This window comes from Poecilia reticulata, unplaced genomic scaffold (assembly GCF_000633615.1).
Source record: "Poecilia reticulata strain Guanapo unplaced genomic scaffold, Guppy_female_1.0+MT scaffold_145, whole genome shotgun sequence".
Taxonomy (NCBI): Eukaryota; Metazoa; Chordata; class Actinopteri; order Cyprinodontiformes; family Poeciliidae; genus Poecilia; species Poecilia reticulata.
In genome coordinates, this window is record NW_007615015.1 from 313,508 (window position 1) to 333,550 (window position 20,043).

The following is a 20,043-nucleotide window of genomic DNA, read 5'->3' on the forward strand; positions in this document are numbered from 1 at the left end:
CTGAGTTTTGCACCGTCTGACCCTTCAGATGATTTATTGGGAGTCTCTAAATGTTTCAGTTGTGAATAATCTTTCTCCTTTTAACCCCTTAAATTRGCSACATTTGTTTCCACACCTCATTCACATTATTTTCTCCAACGCAGAAAATGACCAAAACTCTTGCTTTCATACGATCCACCATCTTTATTGATAATTTTTTAATTAAATGTATTTTATTAGCAGCACTAGAGTCATATTTTCCTTCTTATGACTGTTTTTCRTTGGTTTAATTGAGACCAGACTGAAGATTTTATCATCCAGCTTTTGGTAGAAAGAGAAAAACGATAAATCATGCAAATGGAAATTATTGAGTTATTTTAATTTACATGTGATTAATTGATTTATTGCTTATTGCAACTGGTGTTGCTTTCTGAACCATCCGAGTAAGGAAGGAAAAGTTTGATGTTTGTTGCCTTTTCTTGCTGTTTTTGTGGCGTCTTCCTGCTCCCCTCCTGCCCTTACAGTCCTGACCAGTTAAGAAACGGGAATATTGAGCAGTAGAGCTGAGCCACACTCTGAAAACTTTCTCATCCCTGCATGACTCTCCCGTTTCCTCTGTAGGTGTGGATCTCTTAGAGGAATGTGGTTGAATTAGGGTTTTATCTGCAGCTGAGCTCCCAGCCTTGCCGAGCCCTGAGACATGGCTGCCTTAAAAGGAAACRGCAGCAGCCAATCGCTTCTGCTCTGCCAGTCAGGGAATGACTCCGTCTGCATGGGCAGGGTCCGGCATGCTCGCACAAAACAAGGAAGTGTGTGGGAACTGACGGCACAAAGCGCTGGTTATTAATTCCTAACCACACTAATGCGGCTGGCGCGTTGCTGCCGTTTCTAATGTTTGAGCTTGGAAACAAAACGGGAAGCAGTTGCATCAGTTTCACCTTAAATGCTCAGGGGGAAAGTTATATTATGAAAAAAAAAACGAGCAAAGAAACTGTTCTTTAAAAAAAGCATGTCTTCTCATCTCTTCTTCTCAAGGTGCTAGAAATGCAAAGATCTGAACTTTGTGGCCAATTTCTGCAGTTTATGTAAAATTTAACCAACTGACCCCGATCGGACAGCTGGGATTACTAAATCCCCCAAATGAACTGAAGACAAACTGTCTGAGTTTATATTCATTTTTATGTAAATTTGTTTAATATTTTGCCTAAAACCGTCTCAGTGCTGCCCTCTTTGGGTTGAAACATGTTAGCTTTTTAAATGCAGCCTTTGTGCTTCCTCTGACCTGGAAGCAGCTCACTGACGCTGAAAATGGCCGACATTAGGTCTTCTTCCTCCAGGAACAACTTCCACACTGAAGAGTGTTGTTGTTGCTACAGCCTGTTGGCTCTGATGGGGTAAATTTCGGGCTGCACTAATCGATTGGGCCACTAGGGGGCAAGTGTGAGGTCAACAAACTTGGTGTGCCAGGCAGTGGCACAACTACACATTATTCAGGTGGATGCGAAAACATAAATCGGCGCCCCCCCCCGACGGAAGGAAAGTCAGGGTGAAGGAGCGCCGCTCAGCCGCTCAACGATCCCACCCCCCCTCCGAGGCGACGATACGTGAAGGGTAAAACTCGCTACATTTACCTAGTTCTGTGCGCGAGGTGAAGGAGCGTAAGGCGCGCTGAAGTGTATGGGACATCATCGGCACGCCGCCCCCTCCAGACGGGGTTTTGGCGCCCCCTGTGGTGCTGCGCCCCAATGCGTTGCATATCCTGCATACCCACTTTTTGCGCCACTGGTGCCAGGTATGAATTTTTCTCAGTAAAACTAAAAGTTTTAGTGCTGCAACTATTGATTGTCTTAGTAATTGATTAAGCTATTGATTCTTTTCACGATTAATTGGATGAAAGGCACATTGTGCACATCTTTCATGTAATTTAAGCCTTTCTTATAAAATATCAGAAAAGCATTAAAAGATTCAAATAAACATCCATCCATTTTCTTACACCCTTGTCCCTCAGTGGGGTCAGGAGGTGCTGGTTCCTCTCCAGCTAACGTACCGGGCGAGAGGCGGGGTCACCTGGACAGGTCGCCAGTCTGTCGCAGGGCAACACAGAGACACACAACCATGCACACACACACTCACACCTAGGGGCAATTTGGAGAGGCCAGTTAACCTGACAGTCATGTTTTTGGACTGTGGGAGGAAACCGGAGTACCTGGAGAAAACCCACCATGCACAGGGAGAACATGGAGACTCCATGCAGAAAGACCGGGAATCGAACCCAGAAACTTCTTGCTGCAAGGCAGCAGCTCTACCAACTGCACCACTGTGCAGCCCCTTCAAATAAACAATGATTCAATAATTTTTTTACATTAAGAAAATCAACATTTTACTGCCTAAAATGCTGCATGGCAGAATTTGTTTAGGAGTTTTGGCTGAAACGTATTTACAGACCAAAATGTTTTCATCTTAAATTCCTGGTTTTGGTTTAATTACGGCTCTTCATATATATTTTTATTTAATTTTTTTGGTAAATGACCTTTTTGAGTCTGAATACATCAGTTAGCGATCAGTCAGTTACTAAACTGGTTTACGATTAATTCAGTTATCAATTAATCGTTTCAACTCGTCAGAATTCCCCCAAAATATTATTGSCTGGTCAGATTTTTTTTAAAGATGGCCGTTTTCTGGTCTTCCAGCAATCGGTGGAGAAAACGATACGTTAAATTTTTTTCATTTTTGTGAGTTTCTGACCACCAGGTCAGCAGTCATGGTGAAAATCAAAGATCGGGCCGATGTTTTCACAGGAACCGACCTCATTGGTTCACTCAGTTTTGCATCATTTTTTCTCCTGCTCCAGTTTTTCTCATGAAAATCCCTCAAGCGACGGCGTTTACAGGGAGCCGACACGTGTTGCACCCCCAGGTTCTGCTGAGTCGGCTGCTGGGCCGTTCCTGCGCCGCGTGACGCAGCTGCTGAAGCCGTTCTGTGGCATTGTTGGCTGTCAGTGGGGCTGAATAATGAGGAGCTGCTGGGAAACGGCCGGTAGCGTGTGAACGTCTCGGCGGCGCTTTGAAAAGCTGGGAGTTATTAAACATTAGGGCTGGTTCTGCAGGTTCACGGTGAAGTTCAGGAGCTGAATGGTTTTCCATCTGACGAGCGCAGAGGTGAAGGTTTGACCCCACCTTGCTGCGCTGCAGGAATGCAGCAGGAATGCAGATGAGGATTCAGACTCTGTTCCACTTTTCATCGCTCCTCCATCTTTGAATCCCTTAAATCTAAATGAATAATTTTATTTCAGTCTTTTTTTGTCTCTCTTGCTTTTCCCTGGTCTTCCTTTGCGTTCTGTTCACTGTGTTTGATTTGGGCATTCCTTTCCCCCGTAGCAGACAAAACAACCACAGACCCCACTGAACACGAACACACACACACACACACACACACACACACGCCCGCTCTCCCCCTAATCACACAGGAAATGGGCTCCCATGCAGGCTCGGCCTGCCTGGCCGCTGAAAGCCAGGATGGGCCTTAAGGCCATGAAACGTTCCCTCGTTGCTGCTTCTCTCTTCGAGTTCTCGTTTATCTGTCTGAAAATGTTCCTTCTTGCGCTTTAAGGTTCATTTTGTTGTAAAGATTTTTGGTTTCTCTGTTAGTTCTTGTTCTGAAAAACTTTTAAATCGACGCAGCGTCCATCATTACTATCATAAACTGTTTCTTGTATTAATTTATTGTTTTAGCATCACTTTTTGATGAGAGCAACACTAAATGCTGCGTTGGGAATCGCTGCATGTCATCCCTCCGGTCAAGCCTGGTGTTGGCAGCATCATGCTGTGAGGATGCTCCACAGGAGGATGGAGATAAATCCAGGAAAACCCTTTTGAGAACTTTTTACAGGCTGGAGATTGTAAGAATAGAATGACCTAGTCAAAGTAACAACCAACATTCAACTGAGAATCAGTGACGAGATTTGAGAAGATGCTTACCGACTGAATTTAAGAAAAAAAGCATGCCACACATTTCAGATTGAATCTTTTTTTTTTTTCAACGACTGGCGAGAAATAAATGAAAACAGCAACAACTGGAGGAAAACTGGAGCTGGAGCCATGTTGTTTCTAAAACTACAACATTCCAAAATCAGATCTAATATCCTTCCTTTTCCTCTTTATTTATTAGCCTTTCGATCTAATGTGAAATTGATTTTTACATTTTTTTCCCACACAGTTTAACGGCAAAAGTTTCTGACAAAAGCAATAATTAATAAACTTTTTGGAAACGTTATCATCTGTTGAGTGTTATCACATCACAATATTTTAATCTTTTTGAATCCTGCACCTAAAAATGAACCAAAATATGAAAAAACTAAAACTACTAAAAAAACTAAATCAAAACAAAACAATGTTTAATTAATAAAAACAAGCAAACAAACTAAAACCAAATTAGACAAACAAAATGAAACCCCTGATTGCACCTTCTCACACACACACACACACACACGCATGTTTTGGCGCTCGGCTGACGTTGGGATTGGCGTTGAGCGTGAGAAGTGAAATGATTCAGCAGATCCTGATGTTGTGGGTCTGACTGAGCGCCGCCGCCGTCCTGCAGCAGCAGCAGCAGCAGAAGAAGAGAGGAAACGAGGCGCTGGGTGGCGGCAGGAGCCTCAAACCTCCAGCTTCACGTCTGTAACCGGATCGTCCCTCTGAGCGCGTCGCCGACTCCAGCTGCAAACTTCATTGTTGTTGGTTTAAACGTGGAGGTTTGCTCTTCCTCACGCACTTCGTCATCAGCTTTCTGATGCTTCAGGGTTTATTTCATACTGTGGACATCTATTTGTTTTTGCAGTTTTTAAATAACCGTTTCATTATTTATGAAGCAAAAAAAAACAAAAATCCATGAAAACACTTATTTATCCAGATTCATCAGATCATTAAGCTGTTGGTCGCATAACAAATTTTGCTTAAATTGTCTCTGAAGTTGCTGCTTTATTGTTGTTTTCAGACCAATTTAATGGCATAATAATTCAGAAACACGTTCTCACAGATCAATAAAATTTAAGTTCTTATAAACATTTTAACACTGGAACAGGATGACATTTTAAATATCCAAAATAAATAAACAACAGAAACAACAAATAAAATGATTTATGAAGACAAATTATCCAGGCTGAAAACTTTTATCACCCAGTTTTTGGTGGAAAAAGAGAGAGAGGACAAAAATGACTTGGTTTGAATTCATTATGTGATTAACAGATTTGCCTTTTAGCAATAATAGTTTATCGTCCAACAAAAGCCTGTCGATCTGTTTGTCTATATTTGGTTGTTTATGTTGAATTTCTCACAATCAAATAAAAAAGTTGGTTCTTTGTTACTTTTTGGCATAATTTAGTAGGTTTGGGTGGCTGACTGGCAGTTTCAGGTTGGTTTGAGTAACTTTGAATCCGTTCGGAGGTTTTATTTTTCTCTCTGACCTGGAACACGGAGGAGCGTCAGGCCGACGCCAGCGGTGGAAACGCGTTCGCTCTGACTGAATCGGTTCCTCGTCCTTTAAATTCAGTCCAGACTCTTGGATCTGGACTCGGCTTAACCAAACACATGGAACGCTACTGTCATGGAATGCTGCGAGTCGGCAGCGTTTCCTCCTCCTCGTGTGTGTGTGTGTGTGTGTGTGTGTGTGTGTGTGTGTGTGTGTGTGTGTGTGTGTGTGTGTGTGTGTGTGTGTGTGTGTGTGTTTGAAGCAGACGAGAGCTTCTAGGATGTTGATGATGATTAAGATAATGTGTGTGTGTGTAAAAGTGCCTCTGCAGACGGCTGAATGGGGCCTTCTGTTGTGCTGGCCAAACATTGCCTGTCTGCTCATGCATGAGTCCCATATCTGAGCCGTTAGCTCATCCTTAGCCGGTTAGCTTGACTGTGAACAATCTCCCCTACAGTGGCTGCATTGTCAGCCCCGCCGCAGCCTCTGGTCCTGCCAACTGCACCAGATGACATTGGTGAAAGATGGCATGAGAGTGTGTGTGTGTGTGTGTGTGTGTGTGTATTATGATGACCAGTGCTCCTCTTTTCCTAACCCCATGCCCTCTGTGTGTGTTCCTGCAGGATGGAGGGATTCTGGAGGGGAGTGTAACGTCCTGAAGAAGAAACGTTAAAGTAAGTCTGATTTCCTTTTTTCATCTCTTTGCAGAAAAGCTTTCCAAAAAAAGAAATTGAAATTTTTTCACTATTTGTCACATTTCCACCACAAACGTGTCCAGATGTGACATTTTAGACCAACGCAGACATGAGAACAATCGGCTCCGTCCAGCTGCTGGGTCAGGGACAGGCTGGGTTAGCAGAGCTAACTTTTCYCTTAGCGCTTTAAAGGTTTTGCTGAATTTGAAAAAGTTTAGCCCACATCACTTCSCCTAAATTAATCTTTCTAGATTAAYTGGCTGTTTTGTAAAATTTCAGCTGATTGACGTTTTKGTCATCGACTSTTAATAATTGTTAAAGTCGTGAGATGTTTATATTCTTGGTTTTATTGTGGAGTGGGTAAAGTAAAGGYCATGCWGTTGGTGCGACGTAACGCACGTTACTGACACATGGTGGGTATCAGCATGGCTGAATTTAGCACCTCAGCATTAGCTTGCAGTAAACACAAAGTTGATTTATTGCTAATTTTGACTAAATATAATATTGATGTAGCGCGTTAGCATTATCTTCCATTAAAAGCTGTTTTGGTATTTAGCTACGGTAGCCCAGAAGGGATAAACTGACCTCTGGGCGTCACACCAGGTAGAGGAGGAGAGTCGCAGCGAGTCGCTTTATTCCTTTTTAACAAKTCGTAATCTGTCAGAGGAGACGACTTTATGTCGCATAAAACTCTCATTAAAGCAGGAAAGTTTTACTTCTTGGTTCTTTACGATATTTTCTTATTTTGTCTTTCAAGTGAAATACAGGTAAACATTTGCACATTATGAAAAGGAGTTTGGAACATGAATTCATATACCTGTGCAAATGTTTATACATGAGAATAAATAAAACCAAAAACCAGAATCTCAGCTTTAAATGAGGTCTGCTGCTCGTTAAAATGAGATTCRGCTCCTGAGTTTATCTCCAAGCTGTTAAACGTTTCCATACAACGAAAACCCAAAATTCACAAATGTTATCAAACCAAAAATACATTTTTATTGCAGRMGTGATTTATGTCCTGAAGAAGCTTAGGGAGTCGTGGCAGCGTGAACAACCAGACAGCAAAATAAATAAAAATCAAACAATCAGAACTGAGCAGAGAGATTTGCTGTTTTACCTTTTTAAGATGAGATAAAACTTTACAGGTGGAAATGTTCCTTCTGCTCTTCAAACATAAAAGAAAACACATTTATAAAGTCATCAGTTTGCACATAAAACACCAGTTACATTTTATTTGTTTATGACTTTATGAATGCCGAGGTGTATTTTCTGATTTAGAGGTAGGGCTGTGTAATAATATCGACTTTGCGATATATATCGATATTTTCTTTCCTAGAAAAAAATCGATATTCATCCGCAAGTATCGTAACGTCCACCTGTCACCTGGCTCACTCACTGCTTGCTTCGCCAGGGGAGTGATTCGGTCGTCAGGCTTATAGTGATTCCTTCAGATGTTCAGTTAAAAAGGTATCAAACTATTCAGAGCAGGTACTTGGTTCACTTTATTTACGTTACAAATGCATGTCAGCTACAGTTTGTACTGTTTCAACTAAAAGAAACATGTTTTCTCACCACTTCTTTGATTCATTTTGTCCAGCTGTCGACTTTAAGTCTGTGTCCAACCAGAGCCAGGTATCGGGTAGTTGGTGCTTTTAATCAGTTTTCAGCTCAATTAATTCAGTCCAACTCTATAACATCACAAAATGTCACCAAAATCACTCTGTCCCTCTAAAATCTTTCAGAAAATCACAAAAGTGTATTGGATTGTATCGTTTGCTGAATATCGCAATATATATCGTATCGTGAGCAGAATATTGTGTATCGTATCGKGAGATTATTGTATCACTACAGTCCTATTTAGAGGTTTTATTTATCTGGACTCATTGTTTTGTGGCCATCAGATAAATTCAGGTGTTTTATTATTCGTGCACCAATGTGGAACATCCTGSTAACCAACAGCAGGTTKGATGGCCTGTTTTAAGGCGGAATATGAAACGTTTTGTMATTTTTCTCCAGATCTTGGTGTATTCATGCAGGACTGTGAGAAGTCGTCTGTATTTCCCCGTTTGCCGTCCTGCTGGACGTTTCACTCCCAGCTCCTCGGTGCTGCTGACTCTGACGAGCGTCGCCGTGTTTTCTCTTATCTTTTCTCTCGCGTTCCCCCTGGAGCAGCTCGTCGTGTGACGCAGCCTCCTGAGTCGGGTCGGTCGGGGGTTTGCTGGAGCGTTTGAGCAGCTGCTGGGAGTTTTAAATAGGTACGGAGGGCAGCGGCCCAGCCGCTCACGCCCTCTCACCGGGTCACGGAGTTCCTGCTCCGGCCAGATCGCTCGCTCTGGGATCGTTGGGGAAGGTCTGCTGTCAGCACTTCCATGAGCTCAAATTAAAGATTTACTTTAGTTTTATGAAGGCACTTTGGATTTTTATGAATCAAATCCAGACAGCTTTGGAGTCGATCAATAATCAAAACATTCACTGATGATTCGATTATTGATCTGGTTGTCAGACAAAATTCTGTTTCATCATTTAGCAACYAAACTATCAAAAATTATCTGAAAAGCATCAGACTGTATATTGTTTACTCCTTTCTTTTTTCTYTCCCCTTTTCCAATTCTCTCTCCAGTTTTTTCTCATTTGTTTATTTTTTTATATTTTCATTTTCCCCTTTTACCATTTTGTCATTTTTTCCCCATTTCAGTTTTTTTCAGTTTTTTTATTTATTCCATTTTTAATTTTTTCCAAATAAATATCTTTTTTCTTCCAATTTTTTACTTCCTTTCCTTTCTTGCTTTTGTTTTATCCTTTTTTCTTATCTTCCCATTTTTATTCCTTTTTTCTTTTACTGCATTTTYCTTTTTGTTTTTCCTTTCTTTATTTAGCTTTTTTCTCTTTTTTTTGTGGTTTTCTGCCCGATCACACATCCTTAAAAAGCCTGACCTACGGATTTTGATTACAAGCTAAATAATTTAGCTTCAAACTAAATATTACTTTGTAAACTAAATATTGAGCTTACTATTCAGATATTTAGTTTGAAACTGTGACGTGATGAAAATCTGACTGAATAATGAGACATGCTTAAATATTTTATTTTCTGACTTCTCCTAACGTTCCACCGTCGGTGAACATCGGCCGCCCAGCTTCTGTTCAGTCGTTCGGTGCGGTTCACTTCCACGTTTTCTCCCRTAAAAACAAAACTCTTCCTCTCCTGCAGACGACGTTCAKCTCAACCGTTTCCCGTCATGTCGGCACCTTTTCAGTCAGAATCTGTGAGGAAAAAATGCAGCTCTGTTCTCTATTGATCCTTTTTTGTACATTCAGTCGTATTTTTGCAGAAATGAAATCGTACCTTCCATGTTGACATTTTTCTAGAGTGCTAGAAACGGGAAAAGGCAACATGACRGCACAGGAAACGGCAAACCGACCATTATAGGACGCCGGCTTTCTTTATCTTGGAAAACGGGACAGTGCGGGCCAAGCTTCAGGYCTCCGCCATCTTGTGGTTCCAGTGCTGCGCCAGCATCCATCCACACACATCAGTACGTTTGCATAAAGACCGTTCCTGTGGCCCGTTCCCTGTAAGGAGAAGTGCTTTCTGATTGGACCGTTGATCGTGTTTTTGAAGCAGAAGAGCCTCGAAACCAAGTTAACGTCAAGTGCAAGAAGAGAGAGCGGGTCTTCTCCCCCCGCTGTTCCTCAGAACAGAACAAAATGTACTAAAGGGGAACGGTCAGGCCTGAAGCCTTAATTATATGCTTTCTGCTGTAACCTTGGTGTGTGTGTGTGTGTGTGTGTGTGTGTGTGTTTGGGTTTGGGTTTGTAAGAAACTCTGGAGTGGTTGACAGAACCGTTCTGCTAAACTTCAACCACGTCTTGTAGATGTTTGACTTTTATTCTCAGATTAAAGGAAAACAGCAGAGACGCATCAACAGCATTAGATTAATCGACTGTTTCATTCCCAGTGGAGGAACGCGCTGCGGTCAGACGGGATGAAAATTTAAATTTACGGCCTACAAATAAAAAAAGCAGAAGTTTTCATCAAGCTCACAGTGAAACATGGCGGTGGTAGCATTATGCTGTGGAGAGGCTGTAAGTGATTTGAGACTGCAGAGGAGGTTCATCTTCCATCACAGTGACAATAAACGTATAGTCAGAGATGACAGAATGGCCTAGTTAAAGCCTTTTGACAATATGTGGAAAGACTTGAAATTTGGTGCTCAAGCAAGCAGAAGTTTAGCTCCATTAACGATTTAACTCAACTAAATATTTAGTTTTAAACTAAATATTTAGCTTGCAAGCTAAGTATTTAGCATGAGGCTAAATGTTTATCCTCGTACTAAATTAAAGCAAAGTTAAATCTTTAGCTTGTTAGCTAAATCGTAAGTTTGAAGTTGAATCTTTAGCTAGCAAGCTATATATTTAGCTCTAAGCTAAATATTTACTAAATATTTACCTAGCATTGAATTGCGCTGAATTTTATTTAGGTGTGTCAGAGTAGAAGGGCCTCTGGGAAAAACGACATTCAACAGATTTTTGTACAAATATAAATTCTTGGGATGATTTATGACTTGCTTCCCAATAAAACCTCCATCTCTGCTGGTCATGCTGTTATTTTTACTTTGCACTAACTCAGGTAAACCGTTTCCCTCCTTCTAGTTTTCAGTGGCAGCGTTTTCCCCCCGAGCCTCATTCTGATCCGCCACAAAGAGCTGAAATATTTTCCACCACTGACCAAATCTCTCTTTGACCGATTTATGAGAATCTCATGCTGTATTTTTAGTCTGCTGGACTGGGATCAGTCGCCGGGACGGTCGTGGATCCCAGCAACCGGCTGAGGAAAACACGGAGCGAAGGTGTTTCTGCCGCTTCCCTCCGTTCCTCCACGACTTTATCTGCTGCATGTCAGCGTTCCTGAACCAGAACAACCCGGTGACATGTGTACGTTCAAAGCATATTTACTTCTAATAAGACCTTTAATGAGCTGCGGGGAGACAGCTTTGGGTTTCATCGCACCAAATAAAAGTATAGAAAGTGTATTATTCCATCTTAAAGGAGCCGTAATGACATGTCAAAGAGTTCTGCACACATGGTTCATATAGACGCAGATTTACGGCGAGACGTCAAAGGAAGCTGCGCAGATCCTCCTGTGTTGTGGTTTCAGKCTTCAGGATGGTGAGGCTGTAAAGCGGGAGGAAGAGGAGCCGTGGAGCCGGCCGTCGGGTTGGGGGTGGGAGGGTAACATAAGTGATGATGAGCCCAGATGTGGCGTCCTCCAATCGGGTCGATACGGACCTTCTTTCTTCCTCTGTGGTGTCAATGTGAGAAGCTGATGGGGGGGGGAAGGGATGATGCTGCTACCTGAATCATTCATGGGATCTGTGGTGACCCGTAGCAACCAGTAGCCCCGCCCCCTGACCGACAGGGCGGCCATGTTGGTGGCAGCCATGACTTTCCTGGTGATCTGCTGGTTCTTAGTGACGGTCCAGAGGGAGCAGCAGCCGGGCGGTGGGTCGAGATGTGCTGCTGTCAGCAGGAAGAAGGGATCGATGTGGGACGACAGAGCAGCGCACACACACACACACACACACACACACACACACACACACACACACACACACACTACCTACTACAAAGGACAGGCAAGGTGAAAGTCAGGCTGGAGAAATTTCCTTGGTGTGTTTGGATGATTCCAACACAAATTATTAGCGTTTGAACATTTCAAATCACTTCAATGTGTTTCTAAAGCACCTTAAAAAAGTGCCATTATTTATAAAAGCATTCGTGGTCTGAGATCTGTAATATGTCAAATTTACTCCTCCGACTTGTTTTGTCCTCTATACATGGTTTTCCTAATAATAAGTAAAAAACAAACAAAAAACTGATGATTAGTGTTTTAGTTTTCCATTTATTATGGTCGGGACTTTAGCATGTAAATTTTCATTATTTTAAAAATTTTAACACAATTAATTTCTTTTTCTTTTTTACTTTTACATACTAAAGTTCCAAGCTGGAACAGTTTTATTTTCACGTTTCTGGTACACCCGTAAGTCTGACGCACAAGCGACATCTGCCAACAGCAGCAAACCCCCAGGAGGTTAATTTCTGCTTCTGCACGGATCTGATTGGATCTGAAAATACTTCTGTTGTGTTCAAGTTGTGCTAAAAGGAGTTAGCCAATCAGAGAAGCTTTTCAAGCCTAAATTAGCATCTTAGTGCTAAGCAGGTAGCCGCTAACGCTAATGTCAGCGTTCACAGTCCATATTTCTAAAACAAATCTCCATGAATGATCAGGAGTTCCTGAGATTTTGGAAAGACGAACTAAATAAGAACCTAAATAAAATTAAAAACTTTAAAAATATTTTTGCAGAGCTCATGTCTATTAATTCAATAATTTCGTAGCAAAAAGAGTTTCTGATTTGAAAATTGTGCTAATGTTCAGTGTAAAAAGTAACTCTCGATATGAATATAAGTAACTGACACATTTTCAAAATGTGTAACGAAGCATTAAATTAACCCTGAATCATTTGATTCTGATGGTTAAAATGTTTGAAGCTGCTGCATATTTTCCTACATGTTTTGCATTTCAAGGTGAAAACAGCTGATTGTTTTCTAGTTTTTATAACAGATTCATAATAAGAACATTAAATTATCAGACCGACTGTTCTATCAGCACATCATGGGAAAATGGGACATTTTACAACATTTTTAGGCTTTTTTTTATGTAACTTATTGGGAAGAAATTGAAGGGAAAATGCCCATAAAAGGACCATCTGTGATTAACTGGCTCAGTGTAATGAGATTTGAAGTCCTGAACCACTGATGGCTCCAACTGCCTCGTTCTCTAAGGCAGCATTAATAATTCACACTGAAATGAATAATAATAATAACACTTCAATTGTTTATCCTCAGCTGTTTTATCTCTGCTCAGATGAAACATTTGCTGCTTGGATAACTTGGAGGATGAAACAAACTTTTCCAGTTGAACAGTACATTTATTTTAGTGTTTTTAATATTTTTTAATTTTGTGTAAAATGGGTGTAATCAACCACTCTTGACTCATTTTTCTGTCTTTCTTGCTACTTTTGGGAACAGCAACTGACATTGACAAATCATGGATGACTAATTAGTGTCATTTCCTGTCTTTCTCTCCTACAGATGACAGATTTGTCTGCTAAACACCATTTAGAGGCACTTTTGGAGACCTAAACAACCGCAACCAGCCAGGCTGACAAGAGGACCAGGAGAGCGCTTTGAGGTCCTGCTATCACCGCCACACAGATGTGGAAGTCCCAAAACGCTGCTTTCCAATAACCTGGACGTCGAAAACAGAGAGAAAAGAATCGGATCTGAAGACGGCAGCCATGTCGGATCATAAAGACATGACGCACCGCCACTTACGGCACAAGCTGCAGAGTCTTGGCAGGAGGCTGGACGAACTGGAAGAAGCGACCAACAAGCTGCAGAAGTCTGAGGACGAGCTGCTCGACCTGCAGGTTGGTGGCGCTGCGCACCACGACTTTAACGGTTTGGGTCGAGCTTACAGGGATCAGAACCACATTATTACAATAATTTACTTTAAATTAATGTCAGGGTGAATTTGCTTATGATAATTATTAGACCCAGAAACGGATCAGTTGAGTTCAGGGTTCATTTTGGTGGATTATTAGTTTTTCTGCCGTGTCGGATTAAAAACGTTTTTAAAGAAAACTCGCAATCGAGACCCGAAGGAAGAAAATAGTCTGTTTCCACAAAACTGCTGTAAAAATTTTATTCAAATATTGTTTTGCATTTTCATCAAGACAGTTTGTTAAAACTACTTTACCCTGAAATATCCATACTACTACTAATAATAATAACATTTGGGAATTTTATCCCTTCAAAAGTGAATTTTTTAAATTCGTCCACAGTTTTATTTTTTACACGAGAATAAGTACTATTACTATTGATAATATTAATAATTCCATATTAAAATATTAATATAATTATTCATATCATTAATATAGCTGATATAAATGATAGAATTATTACATAATATTGCTGATGACAAAATATTGTAGAATATATCAGAATTTTTGCAATAATTTAAATATTGCTGAAATTATTAATATGTAAATTATAATTTTATTAAAATGCTAGTAATAAAATTATTAAAATATTTCTACACGTATTCATAATTTTATTTAAAATATTTCTAATAAAATAATGCATATTATAAATAGTAATAATGCGTATTTAAATATTGCTGAAAATTTAAAATGTTAAAATATTGATGTAAATATCATTAGTAAAAATATTACTGATGCAGATTATCAACAGTAGTAGCTTATCCAATAATAAATTATTCATTGATTAAAATGATTATCATTATGTTTGCATTCACATTTTGTTTTTATATCTCCTAAAGTCACTTAAGAAAATATTTAATTTCCTTACAATTGTGTAGACGTGTGACGCACATCTACACAACTTTTATCTCTGCAGCAACTTTGCCTGAAAAATGTTGCATTTTGCTGCCTTGGCGACAGTGGAGCCCTCTAGTGGACAACCAAAAACACGAAAACTGTTGGCTAGTTGCCCAAAATGAAACCTGAGCTTAAAGGAATGCATTAGTTTTCAAGATCAACGTGGGGCCAGAAATATTTTTCAGTGAAACCTTTTGTCATTTAAATTAATAAATGTGGATTTTTTTTAATGTAGCTTAGCTGTTTCAAGCTAACTTAAAAACAGAATGAATATCCACTGACAAATTTGAACTCTAGTCTTCAAACCCAACCTGAAAATAACTCTGTTGCTCGTTCAATGTGTCTGAATGGTTGATAAATGGGAGATGAAGGCAGGAACAAATTGGAGACTTTGTTTAGGACAGAAATGATTAATGATTCCGTCCTCTGCAGGACAAGATCATCCAAGCAGAAGGCAGCAACTCGTCCCTGTTGGGTGATGTGGAGGCGCTACGGAAACGTCTGCTGAAGATCCAGGGCAAGGATGAGGAGGTACGCAAAGCCGAGGACCTCTGCCGCACAGTCCGCGAGAAACTGGAAGAGGAGGAAAACCTCACCAAGGAGCTGAAGGGCGAGATCGAGCGTCTTCAGCGAAGGATGGCTGAACTGGAGAAACTGGAGGAAGCTTTTGCTAAAAGCAAGTCTGACTGCAGCCAACTGTGCCTGAGTCTCAACGAGGAGAAGAACCTGACCAAGAAGCTCTCCTCGGAGTTGGAGACGCTCAGAGCGCGCTTGAAAGAAGTCGAAGGCTCCGAGACGAAGCTGGACAAGGCGGAGCAGGCGCTGGCGAAAGAGCTGGAGAAGCTCAAGGCCTTCACTCAGGCGTTTGTCAGCGAGCGGAAGAAGCTGCTTGAGAAGCAAAGAGAGGATGAGAAGATCATTCAGAAGCTTTCAGAGGAAAGAAAAAGTCCAGATCGTTCAGACTTCATGACCTCAAGAATTGAGGACGAACTTTCTTCTACCACGCTCTTCACAAGTAAACTGGCAGGGAAGAAGAACCTTGACTACCTGAAGCTAGCAGATGAGAAGCTAAGCATCATCAACAAGTCTGAGATCAAGAAGGGCTCGCAGGAGGAAGACAACAAAGTAAAGGAGCTGACTCAGGAAGTGGAGAAGCTGAAGAACCGCCTCAAGCAGATGGAGGCAGTGGAGGAGGATCTGAAGAACTCCCAGTTCAAGAACGGAGAGCTTCACGAGAAGTTTCAGGTGGAGCAAAGGCGATCTCGCCAACTGAGCGAACAGGTGGAGCAGCTCCGGATGCAGCTGTGTGGAAAAGCTGGGATTGGGGGTAAAGGAATCGGGAATGTCGAAAAACACGGCAATGGAAGCCCTGCAAAGGTCCTGGAGAATGGCAAAGCTGAGAACGAGGAGGCGGTATCGACGGGCTTCAGGCAAGAGAAGCCCAAATTTAAAAGTTCTGCAGCGTTTACAGAGCCGGGCTCTCCAAAGCACCGGGTCCGGGAGCTTTCCCCTCAGCACAGGAGAGAAACCATGCTGAGGGGCAAAGGCGAGAGTTCCCCAAAGATGACGAGGCGGCCTCTGAGTCCTGCTCTGAGGAACAGACGGACTCCCAAAACCACGTCTGCTACCGTTTCTTCAGACAACGGAGTAACGTCTCGATTCCCTGAGGAACGCCCTAAAGGAGCCTCGCAAACCTCCGAAGTTAAGAAGGCCTCCGTCCTGAGCCGCTACCCTCCAGCTGCTAATGAACCGAAGCCTCAGAGGTCGCCGTTCAAGCAGACGGACGCCGAGGCGAAGAACAGAGAGAGGTTCTCTAAAGCGTACGGAGGCAGTGACACCGAGTCGAACAACTCTGACGCTGTGCCAGAGAGTGTTGGCGTGAACAACGTGTCTGCAGCGGAGAAGGAGGCGGTGTCCGCCTCTGATCCGGAACCAACAGACACCGTTCAGGAGTCTTTGGTGTCCAAAGCCAACGGGTCGTACACGGCCTACAGATCTCACGTCACTCCGCTGCTGCCCAACGACGTCGGCTCAGACAGCCATTCATCTGCATCTGAGACCGAATCCACCGGCTCAAGACCCTCGGAAGTGGAACCTGTAGCTGAGACGATTAGCGCGTCGGTGAGCAGCAGGACGACCAGCTCCAGGTACACCAGATACCCTCACGTCCACGACTCGCAGTCGGAGGGGTCTTCCTCCAGGAGCTCCTTCGACGAGGAGTTGTTCAGCAGGGCGCAGCCGGCCGACGGAGGAGGCCGCCACACTCCCGTCCAGACGCCGTCGTCCATCGAGATCCAGAGAGTCTGCAGCCCCCGGGAGGCGCTGAGGTCAAAGGCCGTCATCAAGCCCGCGATTGTTGAGATCGACAGGAAGGAAGTCATGATTTCAGAGTCCTTGTCAACAAACGGCAAACCCAAGATCTCCACCAAGCCGATTGTGAGCAGCAGCAGCAAAATGACCAGCAGCATCACCATCTACCCCAGTGACCCCAGTTCCTCCAGAACCAGCAGCCGCAGCAGCAGCTTATCCAGCGAGCCGATGCCGGTGAAGGAGCGCCACACGTCGACCAGCAACTTCGTCATAGGTAGGTGCAGCTATCATTTTAATAACTGATGATAATAATAATAATAATGGTGATGTAATTCTTATTACAAAGTATTTTTGTTTTATTAGCATTATTATTCCAAGAATGTAAAGTGTTATAATAATGTTATACATGATTATTCATAGGATTATTTGTTTTCATTAAATGATATCAATAAAAGTATTGCATTTTATTCTTGTAATACAAGTTGTTTATCAATATAATGATCCTTATTGTTACTACTTCTGCTAATAATAATAGCAATAATAATATTAATGTATTGCAAATTTTTTAATCTTATACTAATTAACATTAAATGATATGTTAATAATGAGATCATTATTATTACTACTACTTATTGTTTTGTTCTATATTAAATAGTATGAAAAATAATATTTATATATTTTATGTATTATCAAAATATTATTAAAAATACACAAATACACATTAATTTAAATATATAAAGTGTGTTGGTGTTAATTAGTTGAATCTGTTTGAGTTCACAGATAATTTATCATTATTTACGTTTTTTTGCGTTGTGTGTCTGCTGCCTTCCAGGACCCAGCAGTGACCACCGCGGCAGCATTTCCATCCCGTATGAGATTTCCATCCCTAAGAGTGAAATCGCTTTGCGGCCGTGCCAAGACCAGGACTGTGGCGACGGCGAGCGCAGCGACGGGCCGACGARGTCCAAACTCCACAGCGCCTCCAGGCTGGAGGCCTCCAGCAGCCATGTGAGCCACCAGCGCAGCGGCGGCGGCCGGCGCCGGTCCTCGGACTTCAACGACACTGAGTCGGGCTTCGAGAGCGGCAGCAGCACGGCGACGGTGACCAGCTGGAGGAGCCAGAGGCAAACCGAGCTCTCCGCGGACGACGCATCATCAGACACGAAGAACGTGACCGTGAGGAGCACCTGGAGGAACAAGGCGAGCAAGGCGCTGATGGACGTCGGGTCCGAAGACGAAGCAGAGACGGCGACAACATGGAGGGCGTACCGGGCGACCACCTTTGACTCGGAGGAAGCTGTGAACAACGCAGCGCCGCAGAAAGGAACTAAACCAGCAGAGGTGAGAACGAGCCAGTCTGTCTTTACCCAGAACGCACAGCAACCGAGTAACCTCCTGCTGTCCGTCCCAGGCGTACATGCGGCGGTACAACAGCGCGACAAGCGCTAAGGAAGCAGAAGAACTGATGCTGCGCCGAGACCGGAGGTCCGAGTCTCCGGTTACGGATGCAGGAATTCTGGGAAGGACCATTCCCCATGCACCAGTTACCTCCCAGTCCTGGAGCCGGTCGTACTCCCAGGCACCACTGGTAGGACGACAAACATTCATATTAATTTGAAAATTAATGTTTAATTGTTTCAGATCTGAACTAATGAAGCGAATACCATTACCAGTCTGATCCCATCATCTTAGCTTTAGCCGATTTGAACTTGCATTCTCACCAACTTTGTTACATTAAAGCGGATTAGTTTGTCTAGAGTCCGGTTCGTTTGCGCAGGTATGTAATCGAGCTCTGACCAAAACAACAAACTGTGGTCTGCCTATAAACCTTGGTCTGGGTTCTGTTGAAGTGAACTCTGGTTCGGTTTGAATGCTATGTGAACACCAAGCGGACCGGAGACCCCTCCAAAAGCAGGAAATGGACTACAGCACAGGGCATTCTGGGTAAATGCAACCAAAAAAAACACTAGGTAGGCTAGCGCTAGCAGGAAAAATGGCTCGTAGTCATTAGCCAAACACAAAAGAAAAATATTCCAACCACTAAATTCTGACTCCACTTTATTTCTTTCCCATTTAGTGAAGCCTATCATATAGATCAGCATTAATTTGCTTATGTACAATGTGATGCTAACAGCAGTATATAAACCAAAATTAGCTRAAGAGCTAATGATAGCTTTTTAGTAGCTTAATAGTAACATATGGGCTAACATTAGCATACTCCATCAGATATTGAAGCCACAGCCTATAGGCTAAAATTCACTAACATGCTAGTTAGCATGTTGGCTAACATTAAACACAGAGCATTACATTCACTACATGTAGAACACCAGCAGCAGTGCATTAACTAAAATTAGCTTAAAAACTAGCGCTAGCTAAAAWAGATTGTTACATTTTCAGCTGCTGCGGTYCTTTWGTCAAATGTCAGCCAAAGGACTCAATTAAATTAAAAAATACTTTATTAATCCAGAAGGGAAGGTGAATACTGTAAACCATATTATCCAAGTAGTTTTAGATTTTTTGTAAAGATCTTTTCCAAGCACCTTAAGATGATTTCTAAATCAGCAATTATCTCCAAGAGCTGTTTCTCTCTAACATGTGATTGAAGTTCATCTCCAATCAGATGTGAATTTTTTTCTGGATCTGTCCAGAAGAAGCGGTTTGTGTTTTTCCTCCTCCATGCCAGAGCTCTGCGACTTCAGAAACAGTTTCTGCAGGCTTCCCTCCCGCTGCCTCGGTGCACAAAGAGAGAAGGGTGGGGCACAGCAGAAAGGAAGGAAGTAAAAAAAAAAACAGACACCAACTGTGGGAAAAGAAGGTTCAAACCCTCAAGGAGAAGAAAAAATGGACCTTTGCAGTTTAAAAGTGCTATAAATTGACGGTGCCGTGCTGTTTTACACAAACATACCTCTGGATGTTCACAGAACTGCTGCTAAGGTTTGAGTTTGTGTTRAAACCCGCTGKTCATARGTCAACAAGGTTAATTTGTCYTGATTYTTAAGGTTCTGCTTTGTTTTGCTGTTTTTTGGCATCTAAAAAGAAGCAAAAACCAAGCAGAAGTGTCCAAAAACTCAGAGTTACGACACACATGCTATCAGGCTAAAGTCATTATTCAAGCAGCATCACAAAGCGACTCGCTG

The 20,043-nt window shown here is 42.3% G+C and overlaps 1 protein-coding gene across 2 annotated transcripts in view; it reads left to right on the forward strand.

The window, feature by feature from the left end:
• Positions 1-20,043, forward strand: part of luzp1 (leucine zipper protein 1) — a 39,337-nt gene that overhangs the window by 13,690 nt on the left and 5,604 nt on the right. For both annotated transcript variants that reach the window (XM_008401887.2, XM_008401888.2), the window contains exons 2-6: positions 6,069-6,119; positions 13,290-13,627; positions 15,029-17,180; positions 17,739-18,247; positions 18,318-18,494. In XM_008401887.2, the coding sequence (XP_008400109.1) occupies positions 13,496-13,627; positions 15,029-17,180; positions 17,739-18,247; positions 18,318-18,494 (2,970 nt within the window). In that variant the 5' untranslated portion in view covers positions 6,069-6,119; positions 13,290-13,495. The remainder of the gene's footprint in view (positions 1-6,068; positions 6,120-13,289; positions 13,628-15,028; positions 17,181-17,738; positions 18,248-18,317; positions 18,495-20,043) is intronic.